The following is a 22,635-nucleotide window of genomic DNA, read 5'->3' as shown; positions in this document are numbered from 1 at the left end:
TTTCAGTCAGGCACTACATTATCGGTCAGTGTATGTTTTGGTCATTGAATTTTCCGTTAAGAAAAGGATATCCAAAAACAAAAAATGATTGGTTATTAGATTTTCGTTTTCAGATTGAAAAACTAAAGTTGAAATTCAAGGCATATTACCTTATCAGGGTCAAGAAGGGATAAACAAACATTAAAAATCGGTTGATTCTCAGTGTTTGTTTCTAAAACCAAAAAACAGAGGACAAAAACAAAAAAAAAACACCCGTTTTTCATAATGGTGAGACCAGAAGTTAAAATAAGAGCACATATGAGGTTTGTCTGGCCCCTTTTCAAAACGTTTTGACACTTTTATATATTTTTTCTTTCCTATTTTTTGTCCATTTTTGAAAGTTCTTTTTGACACTTTTAGCCAATTTTTGTCCTTTCTTAAATTTGTTTCACCATTTTTATCCAAATAAGTTAAGTTTTGCCCAATAAATAGCACTTCTTTCCTTTTTTTCCTGAATTTGGTTCTTTTTGTTCCACATTTTTGCTCTTTTTCACTATTTTTTGCCACATTTTGCCCATTTAAGCCTCCTTTGTCCATTACATACGACCTGGTTCATCTTTATTTGTCCATTTTTTGGCCACTCTTGACTGCTTTTGGCTTATTTTATTCACTTTACACTCTTTTCTTGCCACGTTTTTGTCACTTTTGGCCACCTGTTACCATGTTTGCCTCCACTAGCTTGTCAAAAAGCCCCAAAAAACATAGCCGACCGGACCGGCCCACGTCGGGTCGGGACGATGCCCGGTATGCCAGATGGCCAGTCCACCCCTGCATATGGATATGGATAGAAATATAGATGAAACTCAATATCTATCATATTCCTCTATTACTTTATCTCTACATCTGTAAATCACACACACACCTTTTAGCATATGCAAAACTACAAACCCATCATGGGTCAATTGTCTATATTAAATCTTTGTGGACATGTTTCCTCTGGGACTGTTGCAGCAGCTGCTTTCCGATAGGCTCTGTAAATCCACGCCTACACATGAAGTGTGTTTATCAATGGCGGGGTCAAAGGTCGATCGGCCGCTGTGACTTGTTCCGCCTCCTTTTGTCTCCTCCAAGGCTGTTAAAGGCTCACATCTGCCGGCTGGGATTCCTCTGCATCACAGCAGAAGGAGGAAGAAAAGGAGCTCGTGCCTTCACGTCACACTGCTCACACACACTCCATCTGCCCCGTGCCAGCACGAATGCTCCTTACACACACACACACACACACACACACAAGCTAATCACTTACTCATTGGAAATGGTAAAAATAAATAAATAAATAAAAAATTACAGCTTTTCAGGCGACGGATGAAGAAAGCTCCCCTCCACATCGTTTAGGTCTTTCTCTGACAGTCTGTGATGCAGCTGTTTCATATTTCTTCCAAAAACATGATCACAACTGAAACTGTAACACAAACTGGTACATGGTTCTTCTTCTGGAAATGTTTGCCACACATTGCAGACAGAAAATGTTATTTATTGTGTTGTTTTCTGTATTTCTGTGTTTCTTTTTTGTATTTTTTGTTACTTTGTGATATCTGCAGTCATTTTTTTTTCTTTTCGTCTTGCTGCATTGTAGCCTCATGCAGCACTTTGAGCTGGTCTCACTTACATGGAAACCATCAGGTTGTCAGATGGGATGATGAGGGGAGACTGGGACCAGGGCCGACGTGCTGGTGCGGCTCGGAGGCTGCAGTGTTTTGACAGATGTAGCCGGTGCTGACGTCCTTAAAATGACAGCGTTCAATGGCACACTGATGCCGCTATTCAGAGGACGTTCATGTCAGAGTGAAGATAAAGATGTCCGTTTGTCTCATATCTCCCATAACAGGAGTTAAAGTGATAGTTCAATGCTTTGCTGCAGCTGCTAATGGGACTCTGTAATGGTGACACGCTTTGTCATAGAACTGAACCATCAGGGCATAAATGTCTCATAAATGTCCAACTCTGGACCCTTGGGCCACATCCAGCTGCAGTACTATCATATCCATATCACATTTGACTTCTGTCAGAATTGGCCTGCAGGTACTTTGGGTGTAGGCTATGGAAAATACAAATCCCAGGCTACATTGCAACAGCTGATCTCATCTGGTCATTTTTATTGTCGTAGTGTGATTTCAGTCATTTTTGTGTGTTTTTTAAGTTATTCTGTGTTGTGGTTTTGTCTGTTTTATAGTAAGTTATTATTATATATAAGTTATGGTCACATTTTACTAGAAGTTTCAGACATAGGGCTGACATTACGCTGTCATCGGCATTAATAAGGTGTCACAAAGGCTGTCATTAAGTGTTGTTTGCTAAATTATGACACCTTACGCTCTGTTGACATTTTTTGGGTTGGGTGGAAGAATCTAGCGGGGTTAGGGTTGGGTAAGGTTAGGGGTTAGGGTAATGAAGGGTTAGGGTTCGGGTAGGTTAATGACAGCCTTCATTGACACCTTATTCATGCTAATGACAGGTGTCATGTCATAATAATGACAGCGTAATGTCAGCCTTATGTATAAAACTTTAAGTAAAGTGTTATTTTGTGCTTTTGGAAATGGAAACTATTTGTATTACACACTGGTAAACTGTACAAGTTGGCCGGTGTGGTGGCACCAACCTTCGATCGGTGTCAAAGGACGTGAAAAGTCGGCGCGTGTGGAAAACATTTTCTTTTAAAAAAAGGTCGACAACGCTTTAAGAATAAACCCAAACAGCTGAGGTCGGAGGTCATAGACGCCTGTTGAACCCACACACACACACACACACAAATGCCAGCACAGGATGGAGAGACTTGACAGCTGCCACGATGGGAGGATTTCTACATTCAGCCTCCTCAGCTGCCTCATCTGCATACTGTGGAACTTGTTGCCTCTGATTGAGCCTCTTTCCTCTTTGAAGGCAGATGTGTGTAAACAATGTCTCCTTTCATCTGCTGGGTAGTTAGAGGCTCGGCTTCTGGGTCAGCAAACCCCAGAGGACTGAGGGCGAACAAAGGCAGACCTGATGGGGTCTCCAACATAATCATTAACAGCAGCCTGAGCTGGTTGTGCGACCTGTAGTCATACCAAACTAATAAACATAGACAGTGTGATATTATTATGAATAATAATAAAGATCAATATAAAATAAATCATTTACAAGGGATTAAAAATAAATAAATACATAAATGAATAAAGAAGTTGCTGCTCAAATGTCATACTTGTGCAATGACAATAATGTTATTCTGTTTCTATTTCTGCATGGATGAGAGCAGAGTTTCTCAACAGTGGGTTTCAAACATACTCTTGTCCTTAGGATTATGTTTAGAAGCTGAAACTCAGTTTTTGATTGACATTCTCGTTGTAGCGTTGTGTATTTTTGTTATCGTCTTATGTGTTTTGGGCGTCAATTTCTATATTTTTGTTGTCTACTTGTGTGTTTGGAGCCACTTTGTTGGAGCCATTCTGTACATTTTTAGTCGTTTTGTGTGTTATTTTGTTCCTAAGATGTCTTAATTGTGTTTGAATCAACGCGAACCACTTTGTTTCATTCTAATTTCAGTATAAACTTCTGTTTTATTTCAGCGTCCACAGCTTGTCCTTCTCATTGTCACAGCTTGCTAAAAAAGGTGATTTGTTTTTAAAAATTGTGAGGTTGTTCTCGTTGAGGACCACTGACTGAGAGGGAATTTGTGGATTAAGGTATTCTAAAAATGAGTTTCACATACAGCAACAGAAAAATTCTCTTAATGAGATCTAACTATGATCAAGCAACCAGCTGCGGATGGATGGATGGATGGATGGATGGATGGATGGATGTATTGTTGCCTTTGCAAGCTAAACTAATCACCCTGAATAGGATTTTTCATAACAAAAGTGTCGCCACAAGCTGGAACGGAGCAGCAGGCCTTCTTTTGTGTTAGTGGTGGTTAAGGGAGGTGAAAGTGTGACACATTCCCTGATGTGTCCATCTGCAGCCTGGGAGCACACATGTGAACATGTTGTAATACTCATAAAGGCTTTTATAAGTGCATGGATCTTGCTGATGGCACACGTCGGGAGAGAAAACTGCTTTTTCCCGTAGCTTTTAGGTGCACTACATGTCCTGATCAGTGGGCATGCACTGTAGCTGTTCCCTCTCAGCCAAAATACAGCGCTTAGGGGCGCTTTCATTTTTCAGATTTGACGTAATTTAGAGCCAGAATCTACACAGTAGGGTCCGGCAGGAGGAGCCCTGGTAACATGCCCCGCCCATTTAGCGTACTGCCCTGAATGATGAGTCACGCAGCCCAGCTACGCCAAGAACATAAGTTCAGATCATAGAGGTTAGTACAAAACCACAATATATTTCAACTCAAATGTCTAGTTAAATGGCGTCTCATGACATAACTGCTATTCACAAAGAGAGCTACGCAAGATCCACGGCTGTCCCGTTTTTCAACCTCAAATAACTTGTTTAAAACAAACTTCACAGAAAAATGAGCACTTGAACACAATGTAGGGTGACAATAACTAATGACCACAGCAGAGTTTAGGTTAGTTTTTACAGTCTTGACTCTATGGTCCTGATAGGACAGATTCAGGCTCAAAGGTGAAGACTTCAACCTGTAGGCCGGTTTTAATTGTTGTTATTGGGTCATGTAGGCCAGTGGTTCTCAAACTTGTTTCTGCTCAAGCACCCCCTTTCTCTTATTTCTGAATCCAAGTACCCCGTTGTCCGTCAACAACATTTTTGTTCAGAATTTTTAGTTTTTTTACCTACAAAGCGAAACGATGGAATGAACAAGTGATATCACACATTTTATAGAATCGCATTTTGTAAACAAGCAGAAAGAAACCGTATTTAGTGCAGTGGTTCAAACCTTGTTTGGATCTTGACCTCATTTTGACATCAAGAATTTCTGGTGATCCCAAAATCTAGAATTACTTACCACTGTAATAAATATGTAACGGCTCTTGCTGTAGTCATGCATATTTGCATTTGCATGTTTAATAATGTGCATTGTCCCGATGATAGAAAAATACCTTTAAATACAATTAAACCCTTTAAAAACTCAGAAGACTGTGCAGACTTGTGCACAGTTAACAAAGACTTATTTTGGTTTCTCTAGACTAGAGTCTCCAAGCTGAGCCTGTTCATAGAAACAGAATATTTTGTGTACTTCCAATGTACTCCAATAAAGAAGTGCCTTCCTGAGTCCGCCTCCTGCATTATTTACAGCTGCACTTTGGTAAAAGCACCGCATGAACAAACGGTGGATGTGAGAACTGGGTCGGAACGACTCCGCACAACTTGACTCAGCGTTATTATTGCTCTTATCTCCATTTCCATTCCTGCTCCGCTTTGGCTAATCTGCCACTAGCACACAAACACTCAAGACTTCCAAACGCCTGTTATCTCATCCAGATTCTGCAAGTCAGACTTACACTAACCACTGTGCTTTTTATACCAAATCTCACACTTTTCTCCTTTTGCACAGAGGAAAATGATATTCCTACTTGCTCACCTACTTTAGGTGTGTAACACCTCGACTCCTGTTAGGCCTGAAGTGACGTAGAGTTTTTGATTCTGGGCAGTGTTTACATTAGATTAATCTTTGTTCTTTGATGTTCCTCTATTTGTTGTTGTCAACATCCTTTTTATTTATTGCTACGGACAACATGAGGATGTGCGTTGGCGCTACTTTGGTCCCTGTTATAGAAACTTCTGATGCACACAGAGCACCGCAGTCAGCGAGTTATTTAGACACGGGCAGAGGTCAACCTGGACAAAAATTCAGCTTTGGCTTTTTGTGTCCAGACCAGCCCACTACATTATCAGTGACACCACGTAGAAGCTGTTATTAAGTCAGTGATGCTCAACATGAGGCTCTTTGTGTCTTAAATTTAATTATTATTCCCCCAGAAAACCTTAAAATTGGGAAACTTTTAACCTATTTTTACCTACCGTATTTCTTTTGGCCATTTTGCAGCTTCCTTTGTCCCAGTTTAGCCCCTTTTCAAAAAGCTCTGACACTTTTTTCAGACTTTAGCTATCGTTTTCCAATACAGTAAATATGCCTTTTTTCCCATTTTTTTGTCCACATTTGCAAGTTCTTTTTGACACTTTTATCAATTGTTTGTCTTTTCTTTAATTTTTTTTGGCCACTTTTCATCCAAATTTAATCCAAATTTTTGCCCAATAAATATGACTCGTTTCCATTTCCCTCTACATTTTGCCTGTTTTTGTTCCAAATTTTTGCCCCTTTTCACTATTGTTTGCCACATTTTGGCCATTTAAACTACCCTTTGCTATTACATACCACTTGGTTCCTCTTCATTTGCCCATTTTTTTGGCCACTCTAGATGACTTTTTGCCCCTTTTAGTAACTTTTCTTGTCACATTTCTTGACGCTTTTGCACCATTTTTGTCCACCTGTTACCATGTCTGCCTCCACTCGCTCATCAAAAAAACACCCCAAAAAAATGTAGCGAACCGGAACGGGCCCACTTTGGGTCGATAGCCCACCGGGACGATGCCTGGCATGCCAGATGGTCAGTCCACCCTTGGACACAGGATGGCTGCAGATTGCTCTGTGTTACACCACGGTACACAAGTGACTTTAAAATCCAGATGTTTGTGTATATGGATGTATGTATATGTACTCGTATATACATACATACAGTGTGTGTGTGTATTTTCTAACTTGATGTGGTGTGTTCTGGAAGTTGGTGCATTGGATCTTCTCCCTTTATCTGCTGCTGCTGCTGCAGCGTTGTCTGACAGGCTGAATACCATTTGCATCCCATCTGATGATCTATCAGTGAGGGCCTTGTTTGGATTCAGCTGCTGCTGTGGGAGCGTGTGCACGTGCAGGCCCTTCTGTGCAGCAATGTGCAGGAAAAGTGTGCAGACACAAAACCCTGAGCTTTCCTCCTCCGCTGCCTTTCTCTTTATTTTCTGAGGGGCCGTGACTTTGAGTGGCGACCTTTTGTTGGTTTCTAATAAAAAATGCAATCTGGGGGAGGAAAGGCAGAGGAGGCGACACGGCGAGCAGGAGGAGGAGGAGGAAGCTGCCTGTGAATCGCTTTAATTGCTTTTCTTGGCAGAGCGGGATGAACTGATTGACTTGTGAGGTATGGAAGGAACAGACCTGCTGATAGAGGAGAGTGTGTCTGTGTGTGAGCAAGGGGGACATACATCATTTAGGTTCTTCCAAAAAAAACTATATGAACCGCCAGATATCAGAGCACTGCCACTTTACCCTTTGACCCTGCTCAGCCAGCGCCGCTACGTGCTAAGCTAACCCAAACATCTGAGACTGCTTAGAGGAGGAAGCAGGTTTACCATCTGACACACACGGAACGCAAAGATTCAAGTTCAAGATTGCTCATCTGGAACGATACACAACATGGCACACACACAGAACACATGACACACACTAACGATACATGCAACACAATACACAACAGGACACAAACACACAACATGACACATGGAACAATACATGACGCACACCACACAAACACAACATGACTCCAAAAACACCAAAAATACTCATCAAAAATTAAAGCAAAACGCCTCAAAACAGTATCAACATGACATTGTTTGAAGGGAATATGAAACAGCTGCGGCACAGACTGTCAGAAGACAAAAAAAAGAAAGATGTGGAGGAAATTGTTTTCATCTTTCCAGTTGCACAGCTGCATGGCAAATGTGTTTTTATGGATGATTTGGTTTGTGTTTCTAGATTTAGCCATTTGTTGAAAAGACGCATCGGGAAGAAGAGAACCACATGAAATTCACTTCTCTTTTGGTTGATGAAATGTTTCACTTGTAGCGATGCACAGGATTCAGAAGAAACAGAGAACGAATCAGTTTTAGTCGACCCACCGTGTGTGTGTGTGTGTGTGTGTGTGTGTGTCTGTGTCTGTGTGTGACTCACAGGGAGCAGCATCTGCATAATGATACGAGTGCAATCCCTAACATTCATTGTGTTTATTGATCAGACAGCAGGAAGTGCCCATCAAGGCCTATTTTCTACAAAGAGTATGTAGACTGGCACGGAAGGAGAATCCAGCCCATCAAGGTACCTGCATGACGATGGTGAAAAGGAGTAATGATGGATGTGGACAGTGGTGGACTGGCCATCTGGCATACTGAGCATCGTTCCGGTGGGCCATGGACCCGAATTTCACCGGTCCGCAATGAGTGCGTGGAGGTAGACATGGTAACAGATGGCCAAATATGGTCCAAAAGTGGCAAAAATGTGGCAAGAAAACAGTGTAAAGTGACTAAAATGGGCCAAAAGCAGTCAAGAGTGGCCAAAAAATGATCAAATAAAGATGAACCGGGTGGCGAAGAGTGGCTTTAATAAGTAAAATGTGGCAATCAATAGTGAAAAAGGGCCCAAATGTGGAAAAATGTAGGAAAAAAAAAAACAAGTGGTATTTATTTGACAAAAGTTAACTTATTTGGATGAAAAAAAAATTCGATAAAAGTGTCAAAAGTGCTCGGAAAAAGGGACAAAAAATAAGAAAAAAGGTATATTTATTGTGAAAAAAAAGCTGAAGTCTGAAAAAAGTCTCTGGCGAAAAAAGGCGACAAAAGAAGTTGCAAAATGGACAGAGGAAATAGGTAAAAAGGCGTTACATTTTTTTTTTCCCCTTTTAAGGTTTTCTGGGGGAATAATAATTCAAATTAAAACAAAGAGCCACACGTTGAGCATCACTGACTTAATAACTGCTTCTTCTTGGTGTCCAATGATAATGTAGTGCGCTGGTTTTGACTGAAAATGCCAGGGTTGAATTTTTGTCCCTGTCCACTCCTGGATGTGGATTGAAAGTGTCTCGAAATGAATAAAATCAGACATTCAGAGCCTAAAGTTATTATGCTTTAAACATTTTAAAGAGAACTTTGACTACTTTGCATCCTCACCTTCACAGTTCTCCTCACGTCTCACATCAATATTTCATTCCTCATCTGCCAATCTCTCTCCTCTCCCTCTCAGTGTGTGCTGTCCCTCTGTTGGAAGTATCAAACCATGACACTCAATCTAGTGATTGGAAAATATTATTATTGTTGTGAGAACATTTTAGTAAGTGTTGCACTTATTGTTTACATTTGATTTTCACCTGCAGGTCACATTAGTGCTCTGTGGTTGGGAAACAAGTGCTCTGTGCCTCTGTTTATACCTTTCCCATCACCTATAATTGTTACTATTTCAACGTCCCCTGTGGCATAACCAGCCCCCGCAATCTGAGGGCCCATTGCCCTTTGTTTGACAATTTCAGCATACAGCATTCCCACTTGTATTTTTGCTGTAAAAACAGTTTGTCTAGTTATTTTAATTTTTTTTTTATACATATAACCCTTGCACTGGTGGCTCGCAATAGAATTAACAATAGGATTAACAATAGGATTATACCTTTAAACAAACACAAGTAGAAACAATGTTGTTTTTTCAAATGTTATTGACAAATTGCAAGTTTACAAATAAAGTAAAACAACATAACGGGAACAAAGAACAATGTCATCATTAGTAAGAATGAAACAAATCACAGTACTGTATGTCACTTACAGAAAACAATTCTTTATACAGTTGTTTCTCCTTTTTTGTGTTTCAAAAGCTTTAAAGTATTCATATAATAACTAAACTCAATTAAGAAAAGCTGAAAATTTGGAAGGGATTTTGAGAATTTTGAATTATGAATATGGAATAGTGTCGTTAATGAGACCAATGATGAAAGTTATTGATTTTTTTGTTTTTGTTTTCAAAGATAAAAACAGGAAATACAAATTCACATTGGGTGAAATATTGTTTAAAGAACAGAATTATTTCTTTGATTTAAAGTAACAATCTTGAATGGTACTTGATTCCAAAACCTCCAAAAATAAAACAAAATAACCAACATTGGAATTTACCTTTTAAAATACAACACATTAGGTGCAAATATTATTTACTTAATAAAAAATGATTATGCAGCACATATATTCAGTAACCAAACATGGCAGGAGAAAGAACAGCTCTGGAGCTTCTTTATTTTTTCTTTCCTTGGATATTTTAAAAAGAGTGACCTAGTGCCTTTGAGCTCTGACGTTAAAGTCACATCACCTTGTGTTTGTGCCTCAACATGAGTTTATGGTTGTCAGTGGGCGCCACCTAGTGGTGAGTAGGAACACTCTTCAACTCTCACGCAACATAAATCAGCTCAAACTTTGTTCTAAACTTGTAAAGATGAGTCCAATAATGTTAGAATTTATAATAATATTTTTTTTATGTACGAGATGTGTACGAGTATCTAAGGGTTTTAATAGCAGAGGAAATATAATTATCATAGTCAAATTTATTCAAAGATTTGATGAACTGATGCTTTACTGCATCAAACGCCTCATTAATATAGGAAAGGATTAAAGCCACATTTTAGATTAATGCAGCATTTCCCTAATTCCACAAAACATGTTCTTTGTAATGTGTCATTTAGACATAAACCCTGACTGTGTCTCTTCAATAACTGAGTTCAATACTGTGTTCAAGCACAAATTGGGGCTAAAATGTTCTAATCATTATTAAGTAAATTGGTATTGGTATGTCATTACAAAGGTAAATATTTTTGACATATGAATTGTATTTTTTAAACTTTTTTTTTTTAATATGTACTGAAATGTAAATTTTACTTTGTATGGACCCCAGGAAGACTAGCAACCACCTCGTGGAAGGTAATGGGGATCCAAATAAATAATATTGAATAAATATATTGGATGCCATTTATCAATCAGAGAAGTGTCCTTATTGGATTCGGGAATTAATAATGATAAACCGGTTCATGGTTATAGGAAGTTGTGCTTCATCAATAGAAAGTGACAAAAAAAACAAAAAAAAACGTGTTCAAATGCAATTATTTGGGTCTCATATATATATATATATATATATTGCATTTCAACACTTTTTTTTTCTTTGATTGAAAATATTTACTTTTGATTGAAGTAAAGTTTTTTTTTTTTTTTTTGATTGAAAGTGTTTTCTTGTTGAATTTTTTTTATTATTATTATTATTGAAATAAAGACACAAATCTACCTCCGTAATAAACAATCACTAATTTACAAATTATATGTGAGTGACTTATTTATTTATTTTTTTTATTTGAGCGTATCTTCTGTTCGGATTTTTCTTTCCTTTAATTTTTTTTTTTTTTTTTTTTTTTTTTTTTTTTGGAAAAGTGTGAAATTAGAGAGAGACAAGTCAACGTTTGGTTCAGCGTGAGTCACGTGACTTCCGCAGAAACCGTAGGTGACGTCACCGTTCCACACGTCGTCAGGGGCAGATCAAAAATCACGACCTTTTGAGAAAACGAACGCGTTCAACAGGAGCTTCAAACCAGACACAGCAGAGACTCGACTTCAGCTGAACAGATTAACTTCAAACACCAAACATTCACCTGCAAAACCATCAATTCCTAAAGAAATGGATGAGTTTAGACGGTTTACGGACACCGACAGTCTGTTGCATGAAAACAGACGACTGAAAAATCTTTTGACAAAAGTTTGGACAGAAAATGTGACCAAAAAGAGAGAACTGGCACAAGCACAGAGCGAGTGTAATAAACAGAAGGAAATCATTGCAGATCTTGAAAAGAAGGTGAAGGAAGCAAACTGTGCCATGAACATTGAAGAGAAAACAGAGCACCAGCCCCAAAGCAATATGTCTGTGAGTTCTGCACAGGCAGTACCACGGACTGCTAAAAGGGGGCGCAGGGAAACAAGTGTTGGGTTTCTGAGCAAGATAGATGAAATAAATGAATTATTTCAAATGTCTTGCGCGGAGGAGACAACGATACAGGAGCGGACAGAAAGGGATATATATGCTCCAAAAGAGATCCTGGAGTCAACAAACTGCAGAAAAAGAAAGGGGAAAGTCAATTCTGAATATTGCGACGAAAGGATTTGTGACCTACAAAATGAGAAAGAAGGCCTGCACCAGCAAATGAGGGAGGAACTGGAGGAGAGAGATGCCTATATTAAAAAGATGATGATTAGCTACCAGGTGAACATCAATGAGCTGACTGATGAGCGAAACCGCTACATAACGATAGCTCACAAGGGCGCTGCTGAGCTGGAACAGCTACGTGCACAGATAAATGCAGCGGACCTTGATCACGAACAGAAACCTTCTGATGCAGTGACCGACTCCCAACAGCCTGCCAAGAAATGTGACTGTCACGCAACGAAACAACCACACGAAACAAATGTAGAACTCGATGACAACGTGCTGTTCTGTGAACTCAAGAAGGTCACAGAAGAGAACAACGCGCTGACGTCAGAACGAGACACCTATATCAACCACTTGAAGGTCCTCTTTGACGACTACAATGCATTGAGGACCCTAGTCCTCACACTGTCTTCAGAACTGAATCAGATTAAGGACCAGAACAACACACTGTCTTCAGAACTGAATCAGATGAAGGACCAGAACAACACACTGACTTTAGAACTGAATCAGATTAAGAGAACAACACGATGACTTCACAACGGAACGCCTGTTACGATTACTTGAATTGCCTCTGTGCAGAATAATAATAATAATAAATTTATTCTAAAAGTGCTATTTCAGACACTCAAAGACACTTTACAGCTTAACAACAACAAATACAATGATTAAAGAAAAAAAGAATAAAAAAAAGACATGAGAGAGTGGGTGGTTAAACGTTAAAAGCTGAGTGAAGGACGTTTCTTTCTGCTGACGTGACATGGCAAATTCCACCTTTAAAAATACATATACGCAAAAAAGAAACATTGTAGGGTAGTTCCTGGGAGAGGTTTTTTCTTTTCTTTTTCATTTTAACATATTTAACACAGCAAATTACACTTAAAAAATCAGGACATCTGGTTAACCTACTTAAATCTACCCTATGAGTCCAACACCTCCACTGTGAGCAGCCACGAGCTTCAGACAGCATTAGAAGTCCAGAGACTGAAGCTCCTCACTGCTCCTGAAGGAGGAGGAGCCAAAAGTGCAGGAGGAGGGGCCTCATTGGCAGCCCACAGACTCCAGCCTCTTGATTAGCTGATTGCACACAGGTGTAGTGGGAGACCTTCAAGCCACTTCACAGATAGTCAAGTGTTGTTTTCACAGCAGGCAGTTTGTATGTCCTAAAGTAGAGCTGAAACATTGATGATCACCTGAAGGGCTTTGGGTATAACAGACACCGTTGGCAGCATGATGATAAGATTGAGACTGAAGACACTTGACAGTGACGGGATGATCTGACCACGTTTTAAACTTGCTTCAGTGTCCTCTGTAAGACATTTGCCCACATGAACCAGTGCCCTGTAAGGTCAGGATTACGACCAAAAGAATCCCATCCCTTCTTCAAGCATGGAGGTAGGTTGTTGTCCGATATGTTTTTATGAAGCAAACACATAGATAAATAAGTAAATAAAGGAAAATAAAATAAGTTAAACAAAAAAAAATAAAAAATTAACCATGAATTCTGCACTGACAAAAGACAAGATGGTGATCATAAGAAAGGATGTGTCCAGCACCAGGCACCCTCTCTGAGGTATTGCGTTCAAATTATCAATACATAAGTGTATGTGTTAAAATTAGTCTTCGCTCCAGTAGTGGTGATGAAAGTCCACCAGAGGGCGGTGTTGTCAATGATAAAGCAGTTACACACACACAGACACACACTTGAGCAGAGGTCCCCGACCCCCGGGCCACACACCAGTCCGTGGGTCAATTGGTACAGGGTCACACAGAAAGAATACATAATTTACATTATTTTCATTGTATTTATTACCTATGTTTTATTTAGGAAAATAACGGGATTCTCTCTGCTACATCTGTCTATCCCTCACTCTTGACGCATGTCAAGGTGCCTGCCTTAATGCCTTGTTCAAAGCAAGGCAGCAATACTTTTCTGAAATTATTGCCAAAAATGTCAACAACTCTCGCACGTTGTTTTCTGTAATTGAAAAGCTCACAACCCCCCCAGATCAGATAGCCCCTGAATTACTGTCAGCTGGAAAATGCAATGAATTTGCTGTATATTTCAATGAAAAAATACAATCAATAAGGTCAAACATCAGAACAAACCAGCAAAATCACAAAAAGCTTGAACAGCTTCAACCACTGAGGGATGAGTCAATTACAATGTTAGAGTTTATTACAGTGAACCCAAAAACAATAGAGGAGTCTGTTCAGCAGCTGAATCCATCAACGTGTTGCCTTGACACAATACCCTCAAACTTCTTTAAAACTGTTGTAAAGTCAATTGTCACTGATTTGTGTCAGATAATTAACTGCTCATTCCAATCAGGCACCGTACCAAAATCCCTGAAAGTAGCTGCTGTGAAACCGCTGTTAAAAAAGAGAACACTGGATGCCTCTATACTGGCTAACTATAGACCAATCAGCAACCTTCCATTCATGGCCAAGATCATTGAGAAGGTGGTCTTCAACCAACTGAGTCAATTCTTAACATTCAACAAAATATTTGATAAATTTCAGTCAGGTTTTCGTTCTCATCACAGCACTGAAACTGCTCTTATCAAAGTGATCAATGACATAAGGTTGAACACTGATTCAGGAAAAGTATCTGTTCTCATTCTGTTGGATCTAAGTGCTGCATTTGACACTGTAGATCATACAATTTTGTTGCACAGATTGCAAACATGGGTTGGACTAAATGGAAAAGTAATGCAATGGTTTAAGTCATACTTGGAGGAGCGAAGCTATTTTGTAAGCATTGGAAACTTTGAATCTGACAGATTACCAATGTCCTGTGGGGTTCCTCAGGGATCTGTTCTTGGACCTCTTCTGTTTAACCTTTACATGCTTCCTTTAGGACAAATTTTACAGAACTGTAAGGTTGATTATCAGAGCTATGCAGATGACACACAACTATATCTATCACTGAACCCAGATGACCATGGTCCCATTGAGGTGTTGTGTGACTGTTTAGAAAAAGTAAACTGCTGGATGAGTGAAAACTTCCTTCAACTAAACCATGACAAGACGGAGGTGATTGTCTTTGGTAACAAGGAAAAGAGGACTGCTGTCAGCAATTATCTTGAGTCTCGATCTTTAAAAGCTAAAGACCAAGTCAAAAACCTTGGTGTTCTGATTGACTCAGATCTTACATTCAGCAGTCAGATCAAATCTATCACAAAAACAGCCTTCTACCACCTAAAGAACATCTCCAGAGTGAAAGGTTTAATGGCTCAGAAAGATCAGGAGAAACTGGTCCATGCGTTTATCTCCAGCAGACTGGACTATTGTAATGGTCTTCTGACAGGAATCCCCCAAAAGAGCATCAAACAGCTACAGCTGGTTCAGAACGCTGCAGCTCGGGTCTTAACCAGAACAAAGAGGTCAGAGCACATTACTCCAGTTTTAAAGTCTTTACACTGGCTCCCAGTCAGCCTCAGAATAGACTTTAAAGTTTTGCTGCTGGTGTATAAATCTGTGAATGGGTTTGGTCCAGAATACATCAGTGACATGTTAGTCAGGTATGAACCCAGCAGGTCTCTCAGATCTATGGACACAGATCAGATAGTGGAGCCCAGAGTTCACAGTAAACATGGTGATGCTGCTTTTAGTTGTTATGCTGCAAAGAAGTGGAACAAACTGCCAGCGGAGCTGAAGTCAGCATCCAATGTGAACATTTTTAAATCAAAGTTAAAGGCACTTTTTTTCTCTACTGCATATGATTGAGAGAGAGATTTTTTGTCATGTTGTTGATGTAATGATGATTTTACTGATGATTTTAATTGATTTTACTGATGATTTTAATTGATTTTACTGATGATTTTAATTGTTCTTATTGATTTAAATGTTCTTATTGATTTTAAACAATTGAATGTTTTATCATGTAAAGCACATTGAGTTGCCTTGAGTATGAAATGCGCTATATAAATAAATTTGCCTTGCCTTGCCTTGCCTTAATGCTGCATCCCCGCAGTGGAAGCCCCTGACATGACACAAGCCTCTGGCTGGACGGAAGAGCCCCTGATGTGACAGCAGAAGCTATTTTTCAATGCGACAAACCTCAAATTTATCCAGGAAGTTGCAGCAGTAGTGGTTGGGGTTAGTAAAAAAGAAAGGTAAGTATAGCAAAGTTTCAAATTTGTCAGAACAGTGGACAGGGTTACTGGTTTTTTTTTATGTCACTTCCGTTCAGCCAGATACGTGTCACGTCAGGGGCTTCCGCTCTGGGGTTGCTGCTGGATACTACTCGCCTGCCTCGGTTACCGGCTGGTGACTTTGGCCAGTAAATTACCGCTAAATTAAAACCTCCACAATACCAAAATTAACAAAAACAAGTGTCTTTGCGCATGGTAAAAGACAGAAGAAGAGCCTACGACTTCAAAGAAAAAGAAAGCTGCATTTAACAATACAAGGAACCCTAATTGAAATATGGATTTATTGCCTATTGCATACCTTGCCTTTGGAGTGTTTTGAACAAAAAAAAAGTGTGATCAAGACGGACAGCAATGGGTTGTATTTTTCAAGCACTTTATATTTGTTTTTGTGGCATACGGTATCTTATGTTGAAAGCATGTTTAACCTTTACGCTGCTAATAAAGTTGTATACACAGTGGATTCACATTTATTATATTTAGAAAATGAGTTTTTTTTTTTTTTTTTCGGCCACATCTTAAAGGCCGGTCCGAGAAAATATTGTCCGTCATTAAACCGGTCCGTGGGGCAAAAAAGGTTGGGGACCACTGCACTAGAGGGTGTGTCGACACTTGAGAAGCTGAGAAACCACGAAACAAGACAGCCATGGTTCTTTCTCCACAGTCCATGATCACTCATCTATTGTTTATACAATGCCTACATCAATATGTGTGTAATTACTGTGTAATGAAAAGGTTTGGTAAAGCTTACAAAATGTCCATCTGTCTACATTTAGGAGGTCTTTGTCTGAAAAATAGTAAAGCAGGAGCTCTTGATTAATTCAGACATCATTCGTCGTCATGGTGGAAGTAAGTACTGGATAATTAAAGTAGTGTATTTCACATTTCAATTAAGGGTTTTTTATTTTATTTTTTTTACTTCCGATACAATACTAATATTGTAGGCATGCGACCGACCAACGGCCGCCACCCTGAGAGGGAGACACACCAACTGCACACACTTGTGTGGTATAGCAGCCTCCAGCCAAGTGCGCCCGGGCCCACCCATCGGCCCGCAGATAGTACGACAGACCCACCAGGCGATCGACAGCACCCCCAACCACCGGAACAGCGAGCGCCACACCCCAGCAAACAACATCATTCCGAAGGGCCACGCAATCCCGCCCCAACCCCGGCACAAATGCTACCACCTCCCCAGCGCGCCCACCCCTTATACTAGCGTGGTAGGCCGCACCGCGCTTACACACCTCGGGGACCCCCCCAGAACCACCAGAAGACGAGGCCAACACCAAGCCACACCGGAAGGGGAGAGGCACCCCGCAAGGTGGACATTGGCCGGAAAGACTCCGCAAAGAGAGTACCCAGCAACACCCCCCCAGAGGCCCACCGCACCACCCTTATGTATTTGTGTAGGCCTAAATGTGTGAACCTACCCACCACCCTGTTATGGTACTTCTCCATTCCCCAACAGATTTGATTTTCTCCACCTGCCTTCAGCTTTTCCGCACTTTTGTTTCTCAGCTTTTACCGGTGGGGCATTTGTCCATGGAAGTTTCTTCTTCTCCACAACAACCACCTTTAATCTGGTGGGGGCAATGACATCCATAATATTTGCAATTTTATCATTAAAGTTATCTACAAGCTCATTGGCTGAGAGCCAAGGGAGAGGGGTTGTAAGAGAGTATGCCTGAGTAAATATTTTACTGGTGTTTTCGCTGATGTAATTTTTCTTGATAACCTGTGTTTGCACTTGTTTGTGAACAATGAGAGCACTCTCAAAGTCGTTAAAATAGTTTTAAATGGTAATCAATCAATTGTATCGATAGAGGGAGTAGCGCATTGGATTTAAACATGGCAAACTTTATATGGATGTGTCTTAAAAGCTGTTTTAATGATAAAGACGTTATTGTCGACTCAGTCTGCCTGTCTGAGACATCAGACACCACGTGCCAGCAGAGCACAAAACCTAGCATGGCGGAGAAGTCGGCAAACGAGAAATTATAAATTGAAAATGAGAGCAGAGGACTTCAATTAAAATGTGAATAAATAAGCCATTAAATCTTGTTTATTTGTTTATGTTCATAATAAAGGTATAAATAATTCTCTTACAAGAAAAAACAGGAATCTAGCTCACCTGCACTGTAGACTATTCACGGATTTATTTCACAGTGACACTAGTTTAATTATTATTTTTGGCTAGAAAGTTGCCCAATCATTTTCAAGTCAGTGAATCGTTTCGGATCGAATCGTTTTAACTTTTCGACATCATCCATGAATCCAATTGGCAACAACGAATCGTTACACCTCTAGTCGATTTGCAGATGTCAGTGTATTTTTCTCTACTCGAAGAAAGTTGCTTAAAGTGTATGGATTCCAGTAATTCCAGATTAAGGTTCTGTACGTGTTTCTGGCCTCTAGTCGTCAGTAATCAGTATAACAGCTGTGAACCAGTGATTCATGGACGGCAACTAGGGAGAGAAGTCTACAGGTAACCAGATGTATCACCACACGTTCTCTAAGGGAGGCACCGAGGCCTCCTCACGTCGGCGGACAGACTGAATGGAAGCTCAGCTGTGGTCATGTGACCTCCTGTCCGGGGTGTGGGGTAGAGTTTCAGGGCAGCTGAAGCACTTGTCTATTATTCATCCACTCATGTCAGATATGACAGGGACGGCGTTTGTGCTTGCAGATGGGGGTGGAGGGGTGCATCCAAGAAAATAGTTCAACCTCAAATCTAGTTCATGAAAATATGGCCAACTTTGAGCAAAGCTTTTTTTCTAAAATAAAATATCCAACTTCATGCTTTAAAATTAATTCAGTTCTGTATTTCCAATATAGTCGCCACGTTTTCTTTTTAAATTAAGTTAGTGATTTATAGAACGGCGCACGGTGGCTTAGTGGTTAGCGCGTCCGCCCCACAGCAAGAAGGTCCTGGGTTCAAGCCCTGGGGTGGACTTGGGTCCTTTCTGTGTGGAGTTTGCATGTTCTCCCCGTGCTGCGTGGGTTTCCTCCGGGTACTCCGGCTTCCTCCCACAATCCAAAAACATGACTGTAAGGTTGATTGGAGTCTCTAAATTGCCCATAGGAGTGAATGAGAGAGTGAATGGTTGTCTGTGTCTGTGTTGCCCTGGACTGGCGCCCTGTCCAGGGTGTACCCCCGCCCAGCGCCCTATGAGAGCCGGAGATTGGCACCGGCAGACCCCCGCGACCCTGTTAAACGGGAATAAGCGGGTATGAAAATGGATGGATGGATGGATGGATTTATAGACTGGAGCCACATATCTATGTATTTTTAAGCCTGCAGCACCAACTAGTGAGTGAAAATGTGCAATAGAGCAGTGGTTCTCTGATTCATGTACCCCTTTCTCTTATTTATGAATAAAAGTACCCCCTTTGTCCAACTATAACATTTTTCTCAGATTACCATGAAAAAAATACTATAGAGCATAAGGATGGAATCAGTGATAACACACATTTTAAAATGAATCTCACTTTGTAAATAAGTGGAACAAAACAGTATTTAGTGCCTCCTGAAAAGAGTTTTTTTCATAGTTTTTATATATTTATTATCGTTATTTTGATTATCATTTTTAACTAAAAATAAAAAAAAAAACACACATTTTTAATGCTTTCATTTGTTAATTTTCTACTCTCTCTCTCTGACGTACCCCCAGTTGTGCCATCGTGTACCCTTGGGGATACACCTACCCCCATTTGAGAAAAACTGCACTATAGTATGGACACCCTACCCGAGCCAGATACAGCCTTTTTTTTGACACCTTCACAGTTCACACTCGAAAGTGGAGAGAAAAAAAAACAGTGTGGCCACCGTAAATCAGTAGGATGACCTAAATTCTGCAAAGTGTGGAGACGAGTCATCAGCCAACTTCATCACCTAAAAAGATTGTTGGATACTAAATGTACACAGAAGCAAAGAGAAGAAACGTGTTAAGGTGGGGTCTACTTTAGATCAAACGGAGATTCTGAAGGTGTATAAAATGTGATGTTTTCTTTAATTATGGCCTTTTTATCGGGGGTTGATGGTGAGTCTGCCACGGTGCATCTGGTGTCCTTTTGTCGGTGTTTGGATATGTCAGATGACAGAGTATGATTGCCTCTTAGACCTGGAATTAGAAAAGCCCTCATTGGCCACTGTGAGCCATTACAATCTACGCACACCATGTGGAGGAGGAGAAGGCGGGGGAGGCAGTTCAAACCTGCCCCTGTCTCGGCATACAAAGCCCAGGGGTATGTGAAGGGTAAGGGAGCAATAATAGCCCTGTCTAAAAATAAAGGAGGCCAAATGACAGTGGAGGATACCATTACAAAGAGCTCCACTGGACAAATAGAAGGGCCAGCGCTTTGAAGAACATCTCACAAAGGGCTGAACACACACACACACACCCTCCGCTCTGTCGCTCACTCTGCGATCAGGTTCCCATTAGTGAAGAGGGCAGGAGGGTCCGAGGCGGCTGTCGGGGACCACTCAGCTGTGTCTGGCCTCTGCGGATCATTGGAGAACCGAGCGAGGAACTCACACTCCACTTCTCTCAGACTTTAAGGTCGTTGCGCTCTGCTTTCACACCAGGATAGTCCTGACTCTGCTTCATTGGGCAGAAAGATAATTTAACACCTTCATATGGCTCGCACAAGATCCAAACTACCAGAAAAACCTCTTAACTTACCAAAATTGCTCCTTTGGGGTGCTGTTACTCATATGAAGCACTTGCCAGGAAGGAAAAATGCAAAAAGATAAGGAAATCAAGGCTAATTTATGCTATGTGCTAAGCTAACTGATAAAACCAAAAAATCTAATAAAAAAAAAAAAGAGTTAAATTGTGGCTAAATCAGCTAAATGAATTTGCATAAATAAAATCTATTAAGTGGACCTGATCATGTAGTCCCGTCCTTTTACTTTCTGTCGCTGCTCAGCTAGTGCTGATTTATGCTAAGCTAACCCAAACATGTGGGACTGAGGGCTGTAATGGACTTACGCAGTTCTTTAACAGTAGTAGTTACTGCATTTACTATGTCGTCTTATCCCTCAACAGGAAAATACACACAATGTTTGGAAGAAATATGAAATGGCCGCTACACAGATTGTCAGAAAAACTTTTACAGTTCAATCAGAATGCTTTTAGCATCTACTTGCATTGTAACTCTTATTCATAAACCATGGAGTAGTATCGAAAACAAGCTACAATGACAATAAAGGCTATTTGATTTTACTGTGACGTGTCACCAGTTCTAACAGTCACCAGCACACCAGTGCTTTTCCCCTCTCCAACAACTCCTCCTCCTCAGTCCAGTGGTGTATTGGTTAGCACTTCTGCCTCAAAGAAAGAACCTGGATTGGGTTTTTTTTCTGCGTTTCCACGTTTGCATGTTCTCCCTGTGCAGCGCAATAAGACGTGGGTATAGAAAACAGATGGAGGAATGTTGTTTTCCTCCATCAGATGAAACTCTGTCTCTGATGTTATCAAAGTTCAGATAGTTTCAACTGATCTAAGATGTTCTCACCTCAACAAACGTTCTTGTTTTGTTCTGGTATGATATGTAGCGAGGTTTAGAACTGCTGCTGAGCCCAGAGCAGGACTACAGGTATCAAATGGGTGGGAGTGTTCCGTCAAACAATATTTTCCTGTGATTGAACACTTGACAGCTCATTGTGTTCTCTACCGCAGTCAAACACACCCACGGGGCAATTACAAACCTCCAACCTGAGCAGAGAGTGTTGTTTTAATACCCGCTGAATGTTTAAGACTAAGGAAAGGGATACAGCGCATGTGTGCTGGTATAGCTCATGTCCAGACATGTCCATGTGTCCCAGCGCTGGTCTCTGTAATCATGATCTCAGATGGTGATGATCCGTGAGCACCAATAGTCAAACCTCCCACCAACACCCTGACATGAGGAGGATTAAGTTTCCCCTCAGAGAAAGACATCAGTAAGGAGAACTCAATAGATTACTTGAACTTTCCTGTGGCTGAAGTTCACATTTCTTTTATTGGTGCTAATCGCGATCTTAGAAATTGTTAAATTGTGAACGAGGAGCACATTACCGAAGCCTCTCCAGGATTTATGAAGATGTTGATTAGAGATGAATGACAATTTTTCATCCAATAACCTATTGAACAACTGTTGCAAAATGTTTGATAGACCTGGTAAGAGAGTTAATTCTAAAATCATTTAATTATTTGCTTATAATTTGGTATAAATATGACGGCGTTTGAAAGAAATATGAAACGGCTGCTACATCGACTGTCAAAAAAGATCAATAAAACATTAAAAATCAGCAGTAGAAACATTAAATCAGCAATAATATAATTAAAAATCTCCTTCTCAGTCATATGCAGTAGAGAAAAAGAGAACCTTCACATTGTATAGCGTCGCCATGTTTGCTGTGAAATCTGGGCTCTACTATCTGACCTGTGTCCATTGATCTAAGAGATCTGCTGAGTCATACCTCACTAACATCTCACTGATGTATTCTGGATGAAACCCATTCACAGATTT

At 40.3% G+C, this 22,635-nt stretch overlaps 1 protein-coding gene across 4 annotated transcripts; it reads left to right on the top strand.

Annotated features, from left to right (window-relative positions):
* Positions 1-11,338: 11,338 nt before the first annotated feature.
* LOC114456635 (uncharacterized) lies at positions 11,339-17,691 on the top strand. Of its 4 annotated transcripts, none has more exons than XR_003672860.1 (3): positions 11,339-12,394; positions 12,437-13,360; positions 16,896-17,691. XR_003672860.1 is itself a non-coding variant. In XM_028438532.1 (3 exons), the coding sequence occupies exons 2-3, from the start codon at positions 16,960-16,962 to the stop codon at positions 17,544-17,546; spliced, it is 492 nt and encodes a 163-aa protein (XP_028294333.1). In that variant the 5' UTR covers positions 16,552-16,768; positions 16,896-16,959; the 3' UTR covers positions 17,547-17,691. The 4 variants fall into 4 exon arrangements, 1 of the variants encoding a protein (XP_028294333.1); XR_003672859.1 differs by having other exon boundaries at positions 11,339-13,360; positions 16,896-16,968; positions 17,064-17,691; XM_028438532.1 differs by lacking the exons at positions 11,339-12,394; positions 12,437-13,360 and adding an exon at positions 16,552-16,768 and having other exon boundaries at positions 16,896-16,968; positions 17,064-17,691.
* Positions 17,692-22,635: the final 4,944 nt, after the last annotated feature.

This window comes from Gouania willdenowi, chromosome 22 (genome assembly GCF_900634775.1).
Source record: "Gouania willdenowi chromosome 22, fGouWil2.1, whole genome shotgun sequence".
In the NCBI taxonomy this organism is placed as follows: domain Eukaryota; kingdom Metazoa; phylum Chordata; class Actinopteri; order Blenniiformes; family Gobiesocidae; genus Gouania; species Gouania willdenowi.
The sequence above is the reverse complement of the archived record's forward strand: the minus strand, read 5'-3'. Positions and strand labels throughout refer to the sequence as shown.